This window comes from Columba livia, chromosome 3, assembly GCF_036013475.1.
Source record: "Columba livia isolate bColLiv1 breed racing homer chromosome 3, bColLiv1.pat.W.v2, whole genome shotgun sequence".
Lineage (NCBI taxonomy): Eukaryota > Metazoa > Chordata > Aves > Columbiformes > Columbidae > Columba > Columba livia.
Genome location: NC_088604.1, coordinates 19,633,779 through 19,650,485, shown reverse-complemented (window position 1 = coordinate 19,650,485; position 16,707 = coordinate 19,633,779). Strand labels below are relative to the sequence as shown.

The 16,707-nt window shown below is 38.8% G+C and overlaps 1 protein-coding gene across 11 annotated transcripts in view; it reads right to left on the bottom strand.

Annotated features, from left to right (window-relative positions):
* Window positions 1–16,707, bottom strand: part of EIPR1 (EARP complex and GARP complex interacting protein 1) — a 140,283-nt gene that overhangs the window by 52,581 nt on the left and 70,995 nt on the right. For 4 of the 11 annotated variants that reach the window (XM_065055970.1, XM_065055975.1, XM_065055980.1 and 1 more), the window contains one exon: window positions 6,290–8,544. The exons of 1 other annotated variant lie outside the window; for it this stretch is intronic. In XM_065055970.1, the coding sequence (XP_064912042.1) occupies window positions 8,370–8,544 (175 nt within the window). In that variant the 3' untranslated portion in view covers window positions 6,290–8,369. Of the gene's footprint in view, window positions 1–1,386; window positions 3,115–6,289; window positions 8,545–16,707 lie in introns of those variants that run through there. 6 more of the 11 variants (XM_065055971.1, XM_065055976.1, XM_065055981.1 and 3 more) reach the window with 2 other exon arrangements.

Sequence of the window (16,707 nt, the reverse complement as noted above, 5' to 3'; positions counted from 1 at the left end):
CTGTGGTTATTGGAGAAAATAAATTGAGCACAGCTGACTGAAATTATTCTGATTCAATTATTTCACGAACACTTCAACTAACCACATTCATCAGCCTCCTAAACTCATAAATCACAGCAATCTCAGTTGGGAAATTCAAAACCGACGTGGCCCCGCCTGAGTCAGAGAAGGCAGTAAGCACCTGACAGCCTTGAGGAGCAGCCTTGTGTGAGCTGATTGGAATTTCTAGCAGTATTAATCTTAATAACCTCAGGTAGCTTCCTCCCCGCAGCCTACATCTTTCTGCGCAAGCAGTGAGGGAGGGAGCACAGCAACAATTACTCCGTTTCTCTCCAGCTGACTCTATTTTCTGATGAATTTGAACACGTCAGTCATGTTTGGCCTTCGTCCGTAGCTGCTCTTTGCCCTCAGCAATGACCAGGCCAAAACCTGCAGAATTTAAATTGTGATTTGAGTCTTGAGGTACAGGAGACAGGAACAGAAACCAGGATACCTCTAGATACAGCAGCATGAAGACTTAAAAACAAAAGCAGCTTTTCCCTCTCTCTCACTGCTTGTGAACTGCAACTGAAAATCGTACAGTATTTACCCAAGTCATTCAAACAATAGACTGAAGATATTCAAGCAGTATTAACACTGTAAATAGATTATGAAAACACAGATCAGAAATATGCATGTATCTAGGAAACCGAATCCAAGTAACTGTCAGTCACAACTGACAGGATGGTCAGAGCAGTTGTTGAAGCTCTGTGGTATTTGCCTTGTGAACGATTAACAGCTCCCATTGTGATGAAGTTTCCATTTGTGCTTTTCCTAACAGACTTCCAATAATAATATATCTACCAGATTTCTCCCATTTCACCCAGATTGACTTCTAGAGAGAAGGAAAAAAAACACACAACACACATACACCAAAAAAACCCCTAAAGTAGCAGCATCAAAGTATCCATGGCTCCATTTACGCAGCAGCTGCTACCAGCAGACATGGATGCACCCAAGCCTAACTCTTTTGTAGTTGCAAATAAACGTGTTACACAGCCACTCTCCTATGGAGAAGGAAACATTCTTAATTTTAAGATGATGCTTTCCTGTTTGTGTTGGTATATCCTTGTCATGAGTCCAATAATCCTTTATTGGAAGCAGTTTTAGATAGGTAACTTCTGTGTAAAATACTGATAACTTGTATATTGAGATGAAAGTACCAAAGTGAATGTGCTACCCCACCAGCTGCATGCCAGAAAACAAATCATTACTGTTCATAATCTCTGCAAAGGTAAATTCCAGGTATTCCTGTCCCCCCCAACTTTCCATGAACAGAGTCAAAGGATGGTTCATTGTTTTCTTTAGAAGAAACACTTTCCCATTATAAGAAATTAAGAGAATATATATATTTATTATTATTATTATTTATTTTTAAATCTGTGTGTGGAGACAAGTTGCATTTACTATTATATACTACTTTCCAGCCATCCTCTCTGGAGAACAGAGAGTTGTAAGGGAAATAATACAAATGTTCAGATTATAATTCTGGGTATTTTTTGCAACGCCACGGATAATCTGCACTTTGTTGCATGGATGCGATCACATAATTCCTGTTATTTGTTACTATTTTGACTGGTGTTTATAAAAAAAAACCAAACAAAAACAACAAACAACTTAGTAAAAAAGGCATATAAAACATTCATAATTTCAACATACATAATAAAAACATGTTTCCTTATCCAACTTGGTGCATTGCTGTTCCACACAGCTCCAAACACCAATACCACTTCTGCTGTTTTCCAGACTTTGTCTTCTCAGCCCTCTGCAAATTTTTAGAAACTGGCAGTGGTTCACAGAATTTGTCTGCCAAGTCTATTACCACTCCAGGATTCAGCTCATCCAGACTTCCCAATTAGCATGTAGTATCTTTGGGTTTTCCAAGGTTTCCCATACTCTTCTAAATTCATCCTGTTAAAAAGTTTTTCCATAGTTCCTCTTGCCAAAATCCTGAACTCGGGGCAGCATCAGAATAAACGGACAATTTGCTGAGAAGGTACATTAGAGGTCCTCTCTGCTCAGCCCAGCTGCTTGGCAGCTGTTGCTGTAGCTCCAGGGCAACAGCAACCCACACATTTGCCATGCATCTCCACACAGGGAGCTTGGCTCCTGGATTTAGCAAGACTCATTCATCTCTTTCTCCCCAAAGCAACCTTCTGTGCTGGAGCACTAAAACCCCTTTATGAAGTTGGGGCTGCTGCTGCACCAGAACAGGGGGGATTTTCTCAAGAACAGATCAAAATTTGTTCGCTGTAAGGGAGGATGTGACTCAGATACTTCATTAATCACATCTAATATCTTGAGTTGTTCTGACTAGGATACTTACCTGAAGTCATAAACAAGGGGATAAACAGTGTCTGTCATAAACAGATACTTTTGCAGATCTAAATAGCGTGACTCAAGAAACAGCCCACTTGAAATGTTCTTACAGCCTCTCAGGATCCTGCTCCCTCGGGTTCATTACCCAATCTGGTAACTTTGCACCGGAACAGACTGCAGCTGCTCGCATGTGCAACCTGATCTCTGAAAAGAATAATGACCAGCTAACAAACATGACCCCTTAAAACATACAAGTTCAGATTAATAACGTATGGATCAGTTAAAAACTTGACAGGAACTATCCTGCATGAACCACCTCCAATATCAGAACTAAAAGGCTGCAATATAAAATGGAAATTCTCTAGCATTTAAAACACTTAACACAGGAGGAATAACACAGAAGATTTTAAAGGACCTTTAATATCATAGCCAAAACAAGCAAACACATATTTTTCTTAGTTTTTCACTCCTTATCCTTCTATATTTTGCTTTTCTTCATTTACTGCCAATTTATCCCAGCTTTCCTATTCCTGTTTTCCAAACTGATCTTTCCCTGATCTTATCTTTCGCAATTCACATTTCACTCTGTATTTGTTAGTCTTCCTTTTACTTTTTCTTCTCCTTTGTCTTTTCCTCCAAACCTCTGTTTTCTTCTCCCTTCGCTAGCTCCTCACTGATTGAAGTGGCAGGAGGAATGAGCAGGCGCAATGTACCAATTGTTCCGGAGAGTGTCCACAGCTTCACACCCAGCAGCTCCTGTTATGGGAAGAACAGGCTTCTCTAAAAACTGATTTGCACTCTTCTCTCAGTCCCTCCACTTGCTATTGCAGAAATCATAGACTTTCTGCAGCATCAGAATGGCCTTCATACCACAGGCTCCACAACAAAGTTTTAAGCACTTTCTTTGTATTCCTTAGAAAAATTAAAAAGAACACCACCCCTCGATACCTTCTGTGAAGTCAAATAGCAGCTCTACAGCACTATGAGCCTGTATCCAAACACCACTACTAACAATTACCTTCTCATTGCTTCAGTTATGTCAAAGCCATATCAACCTCACAGTGTCTAACCATGTCGGACTCTTGTCAAATGATACTATAGCTGTAAAATTTCAGTCTCAAACACTGCAAAGAGGTACTGGATTGTAAGACTTGGGTATTTTAAATGAAAAGACAAACACAGAAGCAATACTTTCTCTTGTCAGCTGGAAAATACAATAGTTAGGCAGCTTAGTTCTTTACAAAGCACCGTTTTCACCTAATTTTAGTGTCAAGTATAATCCAGATCATACAGCTTCTTATTTTCACTCACTTTTGTGAAATGAAAAGGTACGAGGTAAGGAGAATTTGTCCAGTGTAGTTAGGAGGAGTAGTAGTAGTTACATTTATACAGTCCTAAAATTACATTTGGCTGTTAGAAGACAACTGCAAGGCTGATGTGGTCCCCAGTGAAAATGAGTTTGACACCACTGGTCTAGAGCAAACATGAAGTCTACCCATCCTATTCCATTACATGTTCTTCATTAATTCAAATGCTGACAAGTTCATTAACTTCATGGGCTTCAGTACAGGTCAGGCTAATTTTAACACTGACACCACAGGTAAAGTTCAAGTCAGTACTGAGGGGTTTCACTTTTTGGAGATCTGTGGGGTTTGTTTTATTTGTATAAATGTAATTTTATGTAAGGACTATTTTTAGTTCAAGTGAAAGAGATTGTTACTTCAAGCTTCTCATTAAATGGCCAAGACTCGTATTGACTTTGGTCAGCCTCATTTATGTCATGCTCGAACCTTTAAAAATATTATCAATTCCCTTCTCCTCCAATAATTCACTTTATGTGGAATAAAAATACCACATCTCAAGTGTTTTAGCAATTCCATACCAGACATGTATATTACATTGGTGACAAAGAAAAGATTTTCACCATCAGATGTGGAATAAAACAACTTTTAAGATAGCAACATCTGACATTTTTAAGGAATACCATAATTCCCTTTTTCCAAACCAAAACTTATTAAAGCTTCTTACCTGGAGTCAGTCTGAAAAGAAAGAATAATAATTTAAGAGATGCTGGTTTGAAAACACAACCATTATGTGCTTACCAATTCTGATATATGACTCTATGAGACACTGAAACAAGCCAGTGCTGTGATTTCAGTTAGAACATGATTTGAACTTCCAAAGCGGTGATGGACTCCCTGCTGTACAGAAATCATCTTGCCTCCACAGTCTTACTGCCAAGGAGTGTTTTGCAACAAGGTAGTTTCCAGAAATAATACTGAGATTCTATATGACATTCAACTCAGACATGAGTACTTTTTGAAATCCCCTCAAACACAACTCGCAACCAAAGTAAACAGGTGCGAGACAAACATGCAGGAGCAACATGCTGTCTCAGCACTGGAGACAAAGCTTCAGAGAATAAATTATTATTTTTAACTTCCATTTTCTACCTTTAGTGGCAAATAGCACATGTCCAGGGAGGTAAGTAAAGACTGGACAAGCACACAGGGATTCTCTGCAAGTGCTTTTTGTAGTGCCCAGCAATTCATGGTTCAAAAGGATTTTCTAAGCCAGAGGTGCTGCCTTTATATTCAGCAGCCTTTAATGGATTCATCTTACAAGTAGCAGTTCAGTTACTTTCAAGTCACGTTAACTTTAACATTAATGAGATTTTTTGTTGTTGTTTCTTCGGGAGGTTTTTTTTTGTTGCGGGGGGAAGGGGTTGTTAAAGACAAGTGCCATAGCTCACCCTCATGCCTGTGGAGACCACCTCATCTTGTATGCTCTGAGCCACCACCTGCAGATTCCATTTAATAACCTCTAGTTGTGGTATCAGGAGGGACAGTGAACAATCATTCCCTATTCATCCTTTCCCTCTGCCACTTGTGATTTTATGGACTTTTATCATGCCCTCTCAACCATCTGCCTTTCAGTCTATTTAGTTATCCTCATACAGGTGTTGCATGCTATTCATCACTCCTGTCACCCTCCTCTGAAATCTTTCCCAGTTTTAATACATTGGGTTTGAGATCGAAGAAACCAGAACTACACATAGCATTCAAGATGCACACACACCACAGATTTATAAATATCTATTATTTAATGGATTAACAACACTATTTTATTCTCTATTTGCTATTTCCCAACATTTTAATTAAATTTTTAACCTCTATTAAGCTGACATTTTTAAAGATCTATGAAAACCCTAAGATCTTATTTCCAATCTGTAATGGCCATATACTGACGGTCCCCAGTAGCCATGCAAGATGAATGTTTTCTCCCATATCTGTTATTTCATGTTTCCTGTACTGAATTTCATCTACTATTTTATCATCCAGGTACTCTGTAAAACAAGGCCTTTCCATAATTCTTCAGACAGCCATCTCTACTGCTCTGAACAGCATCTGCAAACGTTGCCATATTTCTATGCAGCCCTTTTTCTAAAAGGGTCACAAGTAAGGCACAGGCCTAGGCACAGATCCTTGCAAGACTTCATTGGTAATTTCTTGTTGCTGAGAAATGTGATGATTTATTCCTGCTTCCTATCTTTTCACCAGTTATGTTTGAACCCTCCCTCTTACCCTACAGCAGCTTGCTTTCTCTAACAGCCTGGGATGAAACCTTGTCAAAAGTCTTCCCTTTCTGAAGGTCATTTCTATATTGCTGTCAGGGCTGTACATATAGCTCAGATCCCGCTTTATAGACAGATGAAAATGATTAAAACTTGACCCACCCCGCTCTCTTGATTCTACTGTAACATATTTCATTCAAATTTGACTTGCTACTCCCCTTCCTGCCGAATGTTCATCCCCTCTCTTCTTCCCTATTGATATTATACACACTTAACTTAAACAAAATAAAATATTTCTTGATATTTGTTTACAGACCTCTCCAACTTGTTAAAAGAAAGAAAATAGTCACATCAAAATTAGTCTGAAATCTGTCCCACATTTATTACATGTTAAAAAAATCAAATCCCACATACTGTTATGTAATCCCCTGTCACCTTCACACTGCAAGCCACATACGTTAAAGTTTCATTAGACCCTTATTGCTAATGTGAAGAAAGTTTTAAAGAGTTCTGTTGCATACCAAAGATATACTGCAGGGTTTTTTGGGGAGGGGACATGGAAACACACACACACACACACACACACAACCAAAACCAACAAAACCCACCATAAGGTTTTGTGTCTGAAGTTTGAGAGCTCCACATATAAAGCTGCAGCAACCAAGGATTTTGATATTCAGACAGCTGAAGCACTACTTGATTTGGAAATGTAATTTTTCTTACAGTATACAGGTGAATAACTCATGCCTAATTACAGACTGAGACAATTTCAACTAACACAAGTTTAAAATATTAACGCAGAAAATCAGACCATCAGAATTTCCAATAGTGTACTCACTCTGGAGCAGGCAGGCAGCATCATAACACAAATACAAAAAATAGCACAGATTATTTAATTAGATTACTTCACTCTATGAATCCTTCCAAACCAGCTCTTTAAGAAAACCAGAAATAGAATTAAGCTTCCATGGTTTCTGGACATTTTGGCCTATAGCAGTCAGTCACGCTCTCAAAGCGTGTTCTCACAGAAGCAGTGTATACGCAACAAATCACATTAGGACATATTTCGACCCAGGATGGGCAAGGACAAGCAGAGGTGAGCAGCAGGCTGTCCCTCAACACTAACACCAACAGTTGCCATAGTAACGGGAGGAATCATGGGAAGAGGCTGGTATTGATCTTTCCATCCCATGTTCTTGCCATTTCTTCAGAGTGATCTTACACAACGGCACCAGAACTAACACCGTTGTACATACCCACGTTCTGAAGTTAATGGGAAATAATAGTGACGAAAAGGCAACAGGGAATAATTACTGCGGAGGTCGGTCTGAGTACACAATGAAAAGGCAGTGGAATTTTCATCTTAAGATAAGCTACACGGGGAAGTGTGTGGGGGTGTCTGCGCAGTCTCCTGCCACACAGCACCTGCCTGTTCCCAGCGTTTGTAACAAGAAGAGAGTCACCAGTGCCAGGTCAGGTACTGCAAAGAGCTCAGGCTGTTTAGTGCTTTGCTGAAAGCCTGCAGCATCATGCCAGCATACCATGGAATGACACAGGGCCAAAAGGATAAGGAGAGAGACTACTTACAAATACTGAAGAGATTTTTCAGGCTAACAATGGCATAGCTCCAGAGTCACTCAAAATACACTACAGCACAACAAAGTTCCATAAACATGGGATAATACATTATGAGAATACGAGATTTCAGTAGAGATTAATATGTTCCCAATAACATGTAGCTCAAAGTTGCATTTAGTTTGAAAATTAAAGGATGGTACTTTGTTAATACTACCATAAGGCTTAAACGAAAAATATATTTTGAAGGTTTCACCTTCACGATTAACATTTCTTCTTAAGATAGGCAAAACAGGAGAAAAAGCATTTAAAATATATGACTGAATTAAGAAAGCCTTTAAGACCATTCCCAACTGTATCTCTATCTCTAAACACTGAAGAACGACCAGAATAGTTAGCAGAATGTGGGCCTAGCTAAGAGCAGAAAGCTGCTTATATCAGAAGGGGAAAATATTATTCTTGTAAACAAGTAGGTCACTTCTGCTACATGCACCCTACATTGTCCCAGTTTTATATCAGCATAACACCTCTGTAATCCACTATACGTGCAAAAGCTGAAGTAATAAAGCAACAGCAGCATGGGAAGTACCCAGTATCTCCAGAAACTTTATAATTCACAAAGTTATTAGCCCCGCCAAAAAAAAAAAAAAAAAATAATCTGAGTAGCACAGCCTTCCGAAAATGCATCACAGTTTTTCGAGGCAAATACAAAAGACAAATTAAAAGTGTCTATATCAGTACAGGTATTTTTAACAAATTTTTAATATTTATACTTACTAAAAATAGAAATGGAAAAAACCTCCTAGATAATACCTACCATTTATGTACATCAAGATAAGAACTCCACCAGAATCCAAACAAATTATAACAGTATATGATATTTAAGAGCTCTGGGAACCCTGTTAATCACAAGTCTCCCATCGTAACTTAAAGAGGCAAACAGCCACGGGTCTGCTGAGGACCATTCAACTGCATATACGCTATCTTCATGTTCTTCATAGGTAGCTATTACACTGTCCTGAAGGGGCTCTTTAACCCTAAAATAAAATAAATAGAAAAAAGAAAGAAATTGGTAAGGATCTGTGAACACAATTTAAAAGGCACTATAAAGCACCACTAACATCTAGATATGCAACCTACCATTTAAAGCATAAGAATGCAGTAGCAGACCCTAAGGAAATACTTTACACCAGATATCTGCATGTACCTATGTTTTAGATAACACAGCAAAGTCAATATTAAAAACTCCATTTGCAGAGACAAATTACCTCTTATTTTCAACTTCAGTGCATTCCCAAGTCTCTCAGAACCTACACTAAGCATTTCTCTCTCTCCAAATCAAGTTAAACCACAGGGTATGACCTAAATGCACTTAAACACCCATTTTTAATCAACAGCTTTTCTCTCACCATGCTCCATCCCTTCCTTTCCCCCTCTGTTGTTAAATGAATTCTTAAAATATCTTATTAGAGACACATAAGTAGGTAAGAAGTTGCAGTCCTTAATGTCACAGTCTCTCCTGTGCTGCCATCCTGAACACATTCTCTCCAGAAAAATGGAAAGGAAATAGAGGCATCACTCTGAATGCTTTACTTTTTTTCCTCTCATTTCTAGAGTTATACCAACACCAGATTCTCCTCTATTATACCTCACCTCTCACCGCAACACCCAAGCTCCTGGTCACCTACATCGTGAGAGACAGGTTCTCTTTTGCATTGCAAATACATAAACACAGATTCAGGCTATTCTCTGAAGTCCAACCCCCCCCAGAGTTGTCAATTGTGCTCTGCTAGTGGAGAACAGCCCTTGCTCCCTCCACTCACAGTGCCAGTCCCTCCTCTCACAGCAACACCACAGCACATTATTCCGTAGCTACGGGGTAGGGGAGTTTTCAGAGGATGACCTTAGAGCTCTGTCGCCCACAGAGGATCACCTCTGTCTGACAGCAATCAGTCAGCCTTTCAGAAGCATCCCCCTGCCTCCCAGAGACAGCCTTGTATTACAGCTGCAATCCTCCTAATAGAAAGCAAAGCTGAAGAGCCCTGTGAACACCACTCAATCATTTAAACAGATGCTGCTACCACAGAAATGAAGTGTTGTTATTGGCCATTCTTCGCCCTTTACCGCTCTCTGAAAGCGCAGCTCCCTGTGCTCACAAAGCGGATATTCTATCACATTTGAATCGCTTGCTCGGTGTCACTGCTCCACCTAGCCAGTCCCACCAGCTGTGAACCTAACATCGCAATTAAAACTGAACTGAATGAATAAACCAAAAGCAGTCTGATACTGCAGAATAGCTTCAGATATTTAGTTTCAAGGACTTTTATTATTTACTTATGCTACTTTTAAGGTCAACTAACGAAAGAAGGTCACAGCACAAACACCAGGCAGTCCCTGGTTAACTGCAAAGAGGCAGCTTGTTTTGCAATTCTCCTGAATACGTACTTTGATACAAACCATCTAACAGCAGAGAGCTAATGAACACACAGACGCACGCAGACACTTCATCTCCTGCAATGTGTTTTTCTAACTCCCCGTTAACTGACATGCCTGGTTAAGTGAAAGTTGGTCATGTCCCCAGACAGCCATGTGCTTCACGCCGTGCTCACCCACTTACCCACAACTCCATTATTCCAAAGGCTTCAGATGTCTCTCCGGATGAGCAGGGGAGTAATGCACAGTGCACACGGCTGTCAGGGGACACGACCGACTTTCAGTTAACCAGAAGCCTCAGTTAACCAAAGGCTGGATAAACAAGGACAAATAAGCTTCTAGATTATACTACTTTCTGTATGCTCAGAGCTGTTTCCGTGTTTCATTTAAATAACACTGTTAATCTAATCTAATTTACAGAAATCATAGGGGAATGAGTGTTCAGGAAAGAAGCCTGCAGATGAACTTCTGTTTGGCATTTCCATTTATAACTACAATTCCTAACTGTCTTTTGTTATTGCCTATACACCAAATTTATTTTTGGGTATGAAAGGAACTTTGTGCCTTCCCACAAAAAGAAAGCATGCTGTTCCATGTGGTTCCTCCGTTTTCAGGGTTTTTTTGTTTAAAATAGCACAGATCTATGATAATATTATGTATAGACTACTTGTGCATAAGAATGGCATAGCCTTGAGACAGATATTAAGAATCTGAGAAAATCCTAATGGAAGTGATCACTTGGTGTAAAAGAGCTAGATACTAGACAAGGAAACAGGATGGAAAAAAATAATCTCAGAATGACACGTCTCAGGAACAGCAGAGAAGATCCAAAAGAAACTGTCCATAATCTTCCTTTACAAACACTATGAATGAAAACAGATTACCCACTACATAATTTAAAGGCTAATGAGCCCAGAAGGATTCTGCTGGTGGAATAAAGAGCAGAATTTATTTCACGTACGTGAAAGACTGTTCAAAATAACTAAAAACCAAAACCAAACCACACACAGAAGGAACAAGGTTGTTTGTGGTGGGTTTTTTTTCCTCACAACAGGAGTCTCTTGGAGACAGATCATGCTAAGAGACTTCCAAGAAAACACCTCAGATTTGTCTGCATTTTTGCTATGTGTGTGATTTTTTGGCAATCCAAGAATAGGGTGAGGATATTATTTTTGAATCTATACAAATCTATTATACTTAGAATTAATCAGTTCGAGTCCCACGACAAATTATTGACTCTCAATACATTTGTACACATTTTATTTATTGAAGAATCAGCTCAGACTCTCCTGACTCTTCAGATATTAAGTATAATTTGGTTAATGCAAGCTACAGACTTAACCGCTATGACACTGACTTTTATTTACGCAAGGTGACAAATACTTTAAAATATATATAATAAAATAATATATATGTCTATATATATGTAAACAGAGTCTACAAAAAATATTATTTTGGTCACAGCATATGCTAGCAGAACACATACAGAACTTGTATTTATCTAAATAGACAAAAATGTCTTAAGATATTTAAATTATCCTTCTGTTTTTATCAGTTTCTAAAATTTTATTTCTTCATAACATAAAGTATGTGATTTCAGAGCCTAACACGTCATAGCACTGATAAGTGTACTTTTTCTAATACTCTATTCATAATGCAGCAATGATTAAAAGAACACTGCTATACTTTCATGCGCCTTGTTCTTACCTCAGAAACTTTGCATTTCACAGTTACCACTGTGCATTTCACAGTTACCACCTCCTGATGACAATGCTCAAGTTATTTGCCTTCTTAGGATAGATGGCTAACACCAGCCACAGGAGAGCGTTCACAGTGGACTGGATACTGGGATTAAGTCAGACCTTTGGCAGGTTTTGAAAAAGGGAAGAGAGTTCAGGACCTGAAATTTTTTCTCAGTTGGAGAAGTTCAGAAACGGCAAGAGTACCTGCACAGAGCTGTATGCAAAATTTCTTCTATCCTACTTTAACATGTATAATTCAGGTTGTTGCCAAAACACAGAGATTTCTGTTTTTACACAAAAGTTGCAGGTTATCGGTGTAAAAATGTAGTTGTGATGCTATAGCTAGTTTAGTGTACCACAGGTGTAGGTGCCTGGCCTATTGATCCCCTGACGGAGCAGTCCAACTAGACTATATTTGATAAACACACTTGGCAACCACTTGTTACGCCTGGCAAGCTATTTTCTTCCTTGTCCTAAGTCTCCCTGTCCCTTAAAAAGTTCCTTCCTTGTTTTCTTGTACTATTTCAAAGACATTTTCTGTCCAGACTAAAACACCTTTTTCTCTCCTTGTAAAAATTGTTGCATTGCATCAACTAACAAGGCATCAACTCTTCCATCATTGACAACTCATAGTAAGAAATGTGTAATCTCTGCTTACACCCTGCAGAAATTTAAGACCTGTGCCTTACATAGCTGACATGGGACTGCTTTCTCCTTGTAATCTTATTCACATAACATGACCCCTACCAGCTTCTCCTATGAAAGGTGAAGAGTTTTCATTTTACTAGATAACTTAGAGGTTAATTGTGTTACAGACTTGAGAGAGAAGCCTGTTAAGCCTTGAAATTCTTTTTTTTAATGTAGTGAGCTGTTATTTCCAATTACTTCTCATGCTAACAGCCACTTAAATTTGCAGTGCTTGCAATTCTGTTTCGTCGCCACAGTGTGCAATAAAGTAAGTTTTCTGGAGTCACCAAAAATCATTAATTCCTCATCACAGCCAAAATTTAATCCTCTTTAATCTAAAAATGACTATGAAGTAGATGCAACTTAATAAGGCAGCAACACGTACTGCAGCAACCCAAATGAATCCTGAAATGCGTGCCACTGGATTCCAGAACAAGCCCTGTGGATGCCCCTTTCCCTGTAACTACAGGAGAAAAATCAGGAACTGTAAGGTTTTATTTCTGATAAGCTTTGGCAACTCACTACTTACTTTTTCACCCTGTTACACAAGGCAAAATTCAAGGATATTTGTATGGGACCACAATTTTTATTTATAATAACTGGGCATTCTTCTATTGTAAGCATTCTATATATATATATATATACATACATACACATATATATATATACATATATATATATTAGTGAAAAAACAGCTTCTACAGGAAAATGCCATCTTTAAAACCAGGAAATGCATATTTCCACGTAACAAGTTCCATAGTAGTCCTAATATCCAAAATAAATTAAGAAGGGTATATCTGCTGATTAAGGCTAAAGAAATGGTACAGATAAATGACACTTTGAAAAAGCAGAATAGCCCAGGAATTGGAAAGCGCTGCTGCACTAGATCTGGTCCAGTTTCTTACACACCCAGCCAAGCACTGAATACTGCTGTTCCCCAAAACAGAAACTATTTAAGATGTTTTAATTAATTGAGTTTCCTGGTTGATTCCATAGTATAATCCTGCAATTTCTAGATTTCTCTGAGACAAATACTAGAAGCAAAATATCACCCAAATTAGCACTATCAGCAGCTGTGTGAAAAATACTCTGGAAGTTTACCTTATCATGAATGATTGGCAAATACTTTTCAAAATACCAACACCTGCAATTTATTCTTGTGAAGTCATGGATATGTATTCAAAGGTGTTAAATTAGATCACACAGTTCATATGCATTATCATGAAACCACATTATTTACTATTCCAAAGGGTCCAAATCACATTTCTAGCATAAAAAGTAGAAACCACCATCTCCTTTACATGGACTTTTGAAGGAAATATTTTCTACAGAGAGGCCAGCCACCATTTTCTCTTCGGTGCATTCCGATTGCTGCAGATGTTCCTACACTTCGCTGTCTCAGTGAGATACTCTGTCCTGGAAGGACCAAATCCATTACACCTCTCATTTTCAATGAAAAATGGTGAGAAGTGCTTGTGTTAGACCTTGTTCTGTTTATGCCAAAGGACAGTGCAGCTAACATGTATGGGGACAATTATTGTAACATAAGACTTCTGGAAAACACTGAAAAAAAAGAGTATTTCCTAATGTGCATTTCTGGTACAGTCTTCAATAGATAACAAAGATAAGGTAAATCTTAGGAGTTATTGTAAAAAAATGTAGCAAAAGGGAGAAGGCAGCATATTGACCTTAGTAATCTCTTCTGACAGCAAAAACACAGCAGACATCTTAAGCCTGTAAACCCCAAAGAGAACAGGTAGCTCATTCTGCAAAATTGAAGTTTAAGGATGGCTTCCTTTTCCAAACTGATTTTTAAGCTCAAAATCCTATTGACCATATAAGCCTTCTCATTTGTATGGACACAGAAAAGGCTTTTTCTCTTAAAAAGCAAGTCCTCCACTAGCCTCGTCCCAAAGTTCTGGCAGTGGATGTCATGAAGAATGGAAACGTTGTAGATGCAGCATGTACCTTGCTGTTGGTGCTCCTAACGTAGTAGACGATCTTCTCATGCTGTGCACCATCAGTATACCAAACAGAGGCAAACAGAGTTTAAAATTCAAACTGATAAGGCAAACATGTTGCAGTAACCAAAGAAAAGGAATCCTGTGTGGCGAGTAAAGATGGTCACATTAAACTGCAAAAACCCGGTAGTTTTTGCTAGAAATAGCAATGTAGAATTAAAATGTTAGAGCAACCAAATATATGCTCACTCAATAACATAAGGATTTTGGATGACTGAAATACGAAGAATATATATAAGACAGTCATGACCTCCCTTTGGAGGAAGACAGTTCTCAGTACTCTGCAGATGACAAAATTGGAGCTGACAGACACCTTTGGGAGCTTTGGAATTCATGCAAGTTCAGTGTTGCAGGGAGGAAGTCCTTGCAACATCAGAGTGCAAAACCATTAAAGAAAGAGAGGCCACGGAGAAGCCTGCCTTAATCACTTGCATCCATAGATGTGGGATGAACCCATGTTTAAAACGTTTCGTTCGAAGTGAGGAATCAAAAAGTACTCCCTGTATTCTTACCCAGGCAAACCAGCTTTGCTTTGGGGATGAAAACTAAACACACCCTAAATACTCACCTCAACTGTTCTATTTTCACTTGTTTTGTACACTTTTTTTCTACATCTGGATCAAGATGCTAGAAATTAAGCTAGGAAAAAAAAAGGAGTTTCACTCCCCATTTCTCAACTAATTGTTTGCTATATTTTTACTGTGCATTAAATTGTTCAGACTAGGTACTTGACCAGAACATACCACAGCTCTCCTCTAGTCATATGTCTATACTTCCTTTCTGTGGGCAGCTTGATCATCTTTTTAAGACTAACTACTTTTGACAGAGGCTTTGGGCTTCCAAAATAGAGAGCCATTAAGCCTTGCCTCATTCAGTGCAAGAAAACACAGTTGGTGTATTTCCCGTAGACACATTTCACCAAGGCAGCACATGCACAATGCTGGAACAAACAATAACACAGTGAGAAGAGAAACTCGAGAAAATAGTTGTTGGCAAAAGAAAATCCTAAAGGGAAGAACCAGAACTCTCCAAAGATGATTCAGAAGGCAGTAAAGGTCCCTGAGCTGCAAACCGGCAGGGGCTAGAAGTGCACCCAGGGGAAGCATTATCTCCTTCACCTGTTTGTATAATCATTCCTCTTGGCCACTATCAGAGACATGATACAGGCCAGGAATACCTTTGTGTGATACAGGAAGGCAGCTTGTACGATTGTGTGATTGATGGGAGAAACGACAACAGCAGTTAAAAAGTAGGGGACAGACAACAACTGGCTGCTCTGATCTGAATCAGCGGTTAAGAAGAACTGAAGGTCACTTGACCTAGACAAGAGATAATATGCGATAGCCCTAGTTATATTGCTATGCAAGAGTGTTCTGGTCCCCAAGGTATGAGCATATATATTCCCCAAGATGTCACCATACACGTGGACAAACACACAAAGCAGAAACCTCAACGAATAATTCCTTAGTAAGAATAAGAAACAGCAACTTTTGGTTTGTTGTCTATTCATTACTCAATTAATCTGTATAATTTTCTTAAAAAAAGTCTAAGTAGTTATTTTTCAGTTGTGTACCTTAAAAACTAGGCATTTACTACAGAAAGTTCAGCAAGAATAAGTGATTGGGTAGACTCATGCACAGCTGAACAATGAGGCAGTTAAACTGACATTACTTGATAAACACGAGTCTTAAAGACCTCAGATGTCTTAGCTGTGTAGAGTAGAACTGGAAGTCAACATTTTGAAAATATGGGCATTTTTGCTAAGTAGGGAAAGAAAACAAACAACTTTGAAGATACAACTAGTACATACTCTTCATTTTTAATATTTAATCCCAGGAGTATTTTTACAAGTTATCTTATTCAAAACATAGGTAGCCCAAGAGGAAATAGTCTTTTCCCTTCTTTGCACTTGATATTTCAGCCTTCTTTGGAAAAGGATTTGGTGACTCAGTCTGAAGGTGACTGACTGGAGATACCAGTTGTACAGACACCTGCTACTCCTGGTGTATTTCGAGATACACCTCCCCAAAAGACACTTCCAAGATTTGTATGCTATTCAACAGCAAAACAGATGTCCTCTAAAACAGAATAAAAACAAACCCTGTGAGAACATAACACTTTCTTGAAAGCCTAGAACATATCCAAGCGAAAACAAACACACAGCCCCCACACCCCATCAAATCACACAACAAATCCCTGTATTTTACAGAAGAGACAGGACCCATGGAATGGCGCAACTTACTCTTCAAAGAGGTCTCCAGGAGGGAAACGGGTACTAAAGCCTAAACACTTGTCCGTAGGGTTGACTAACAAGGAG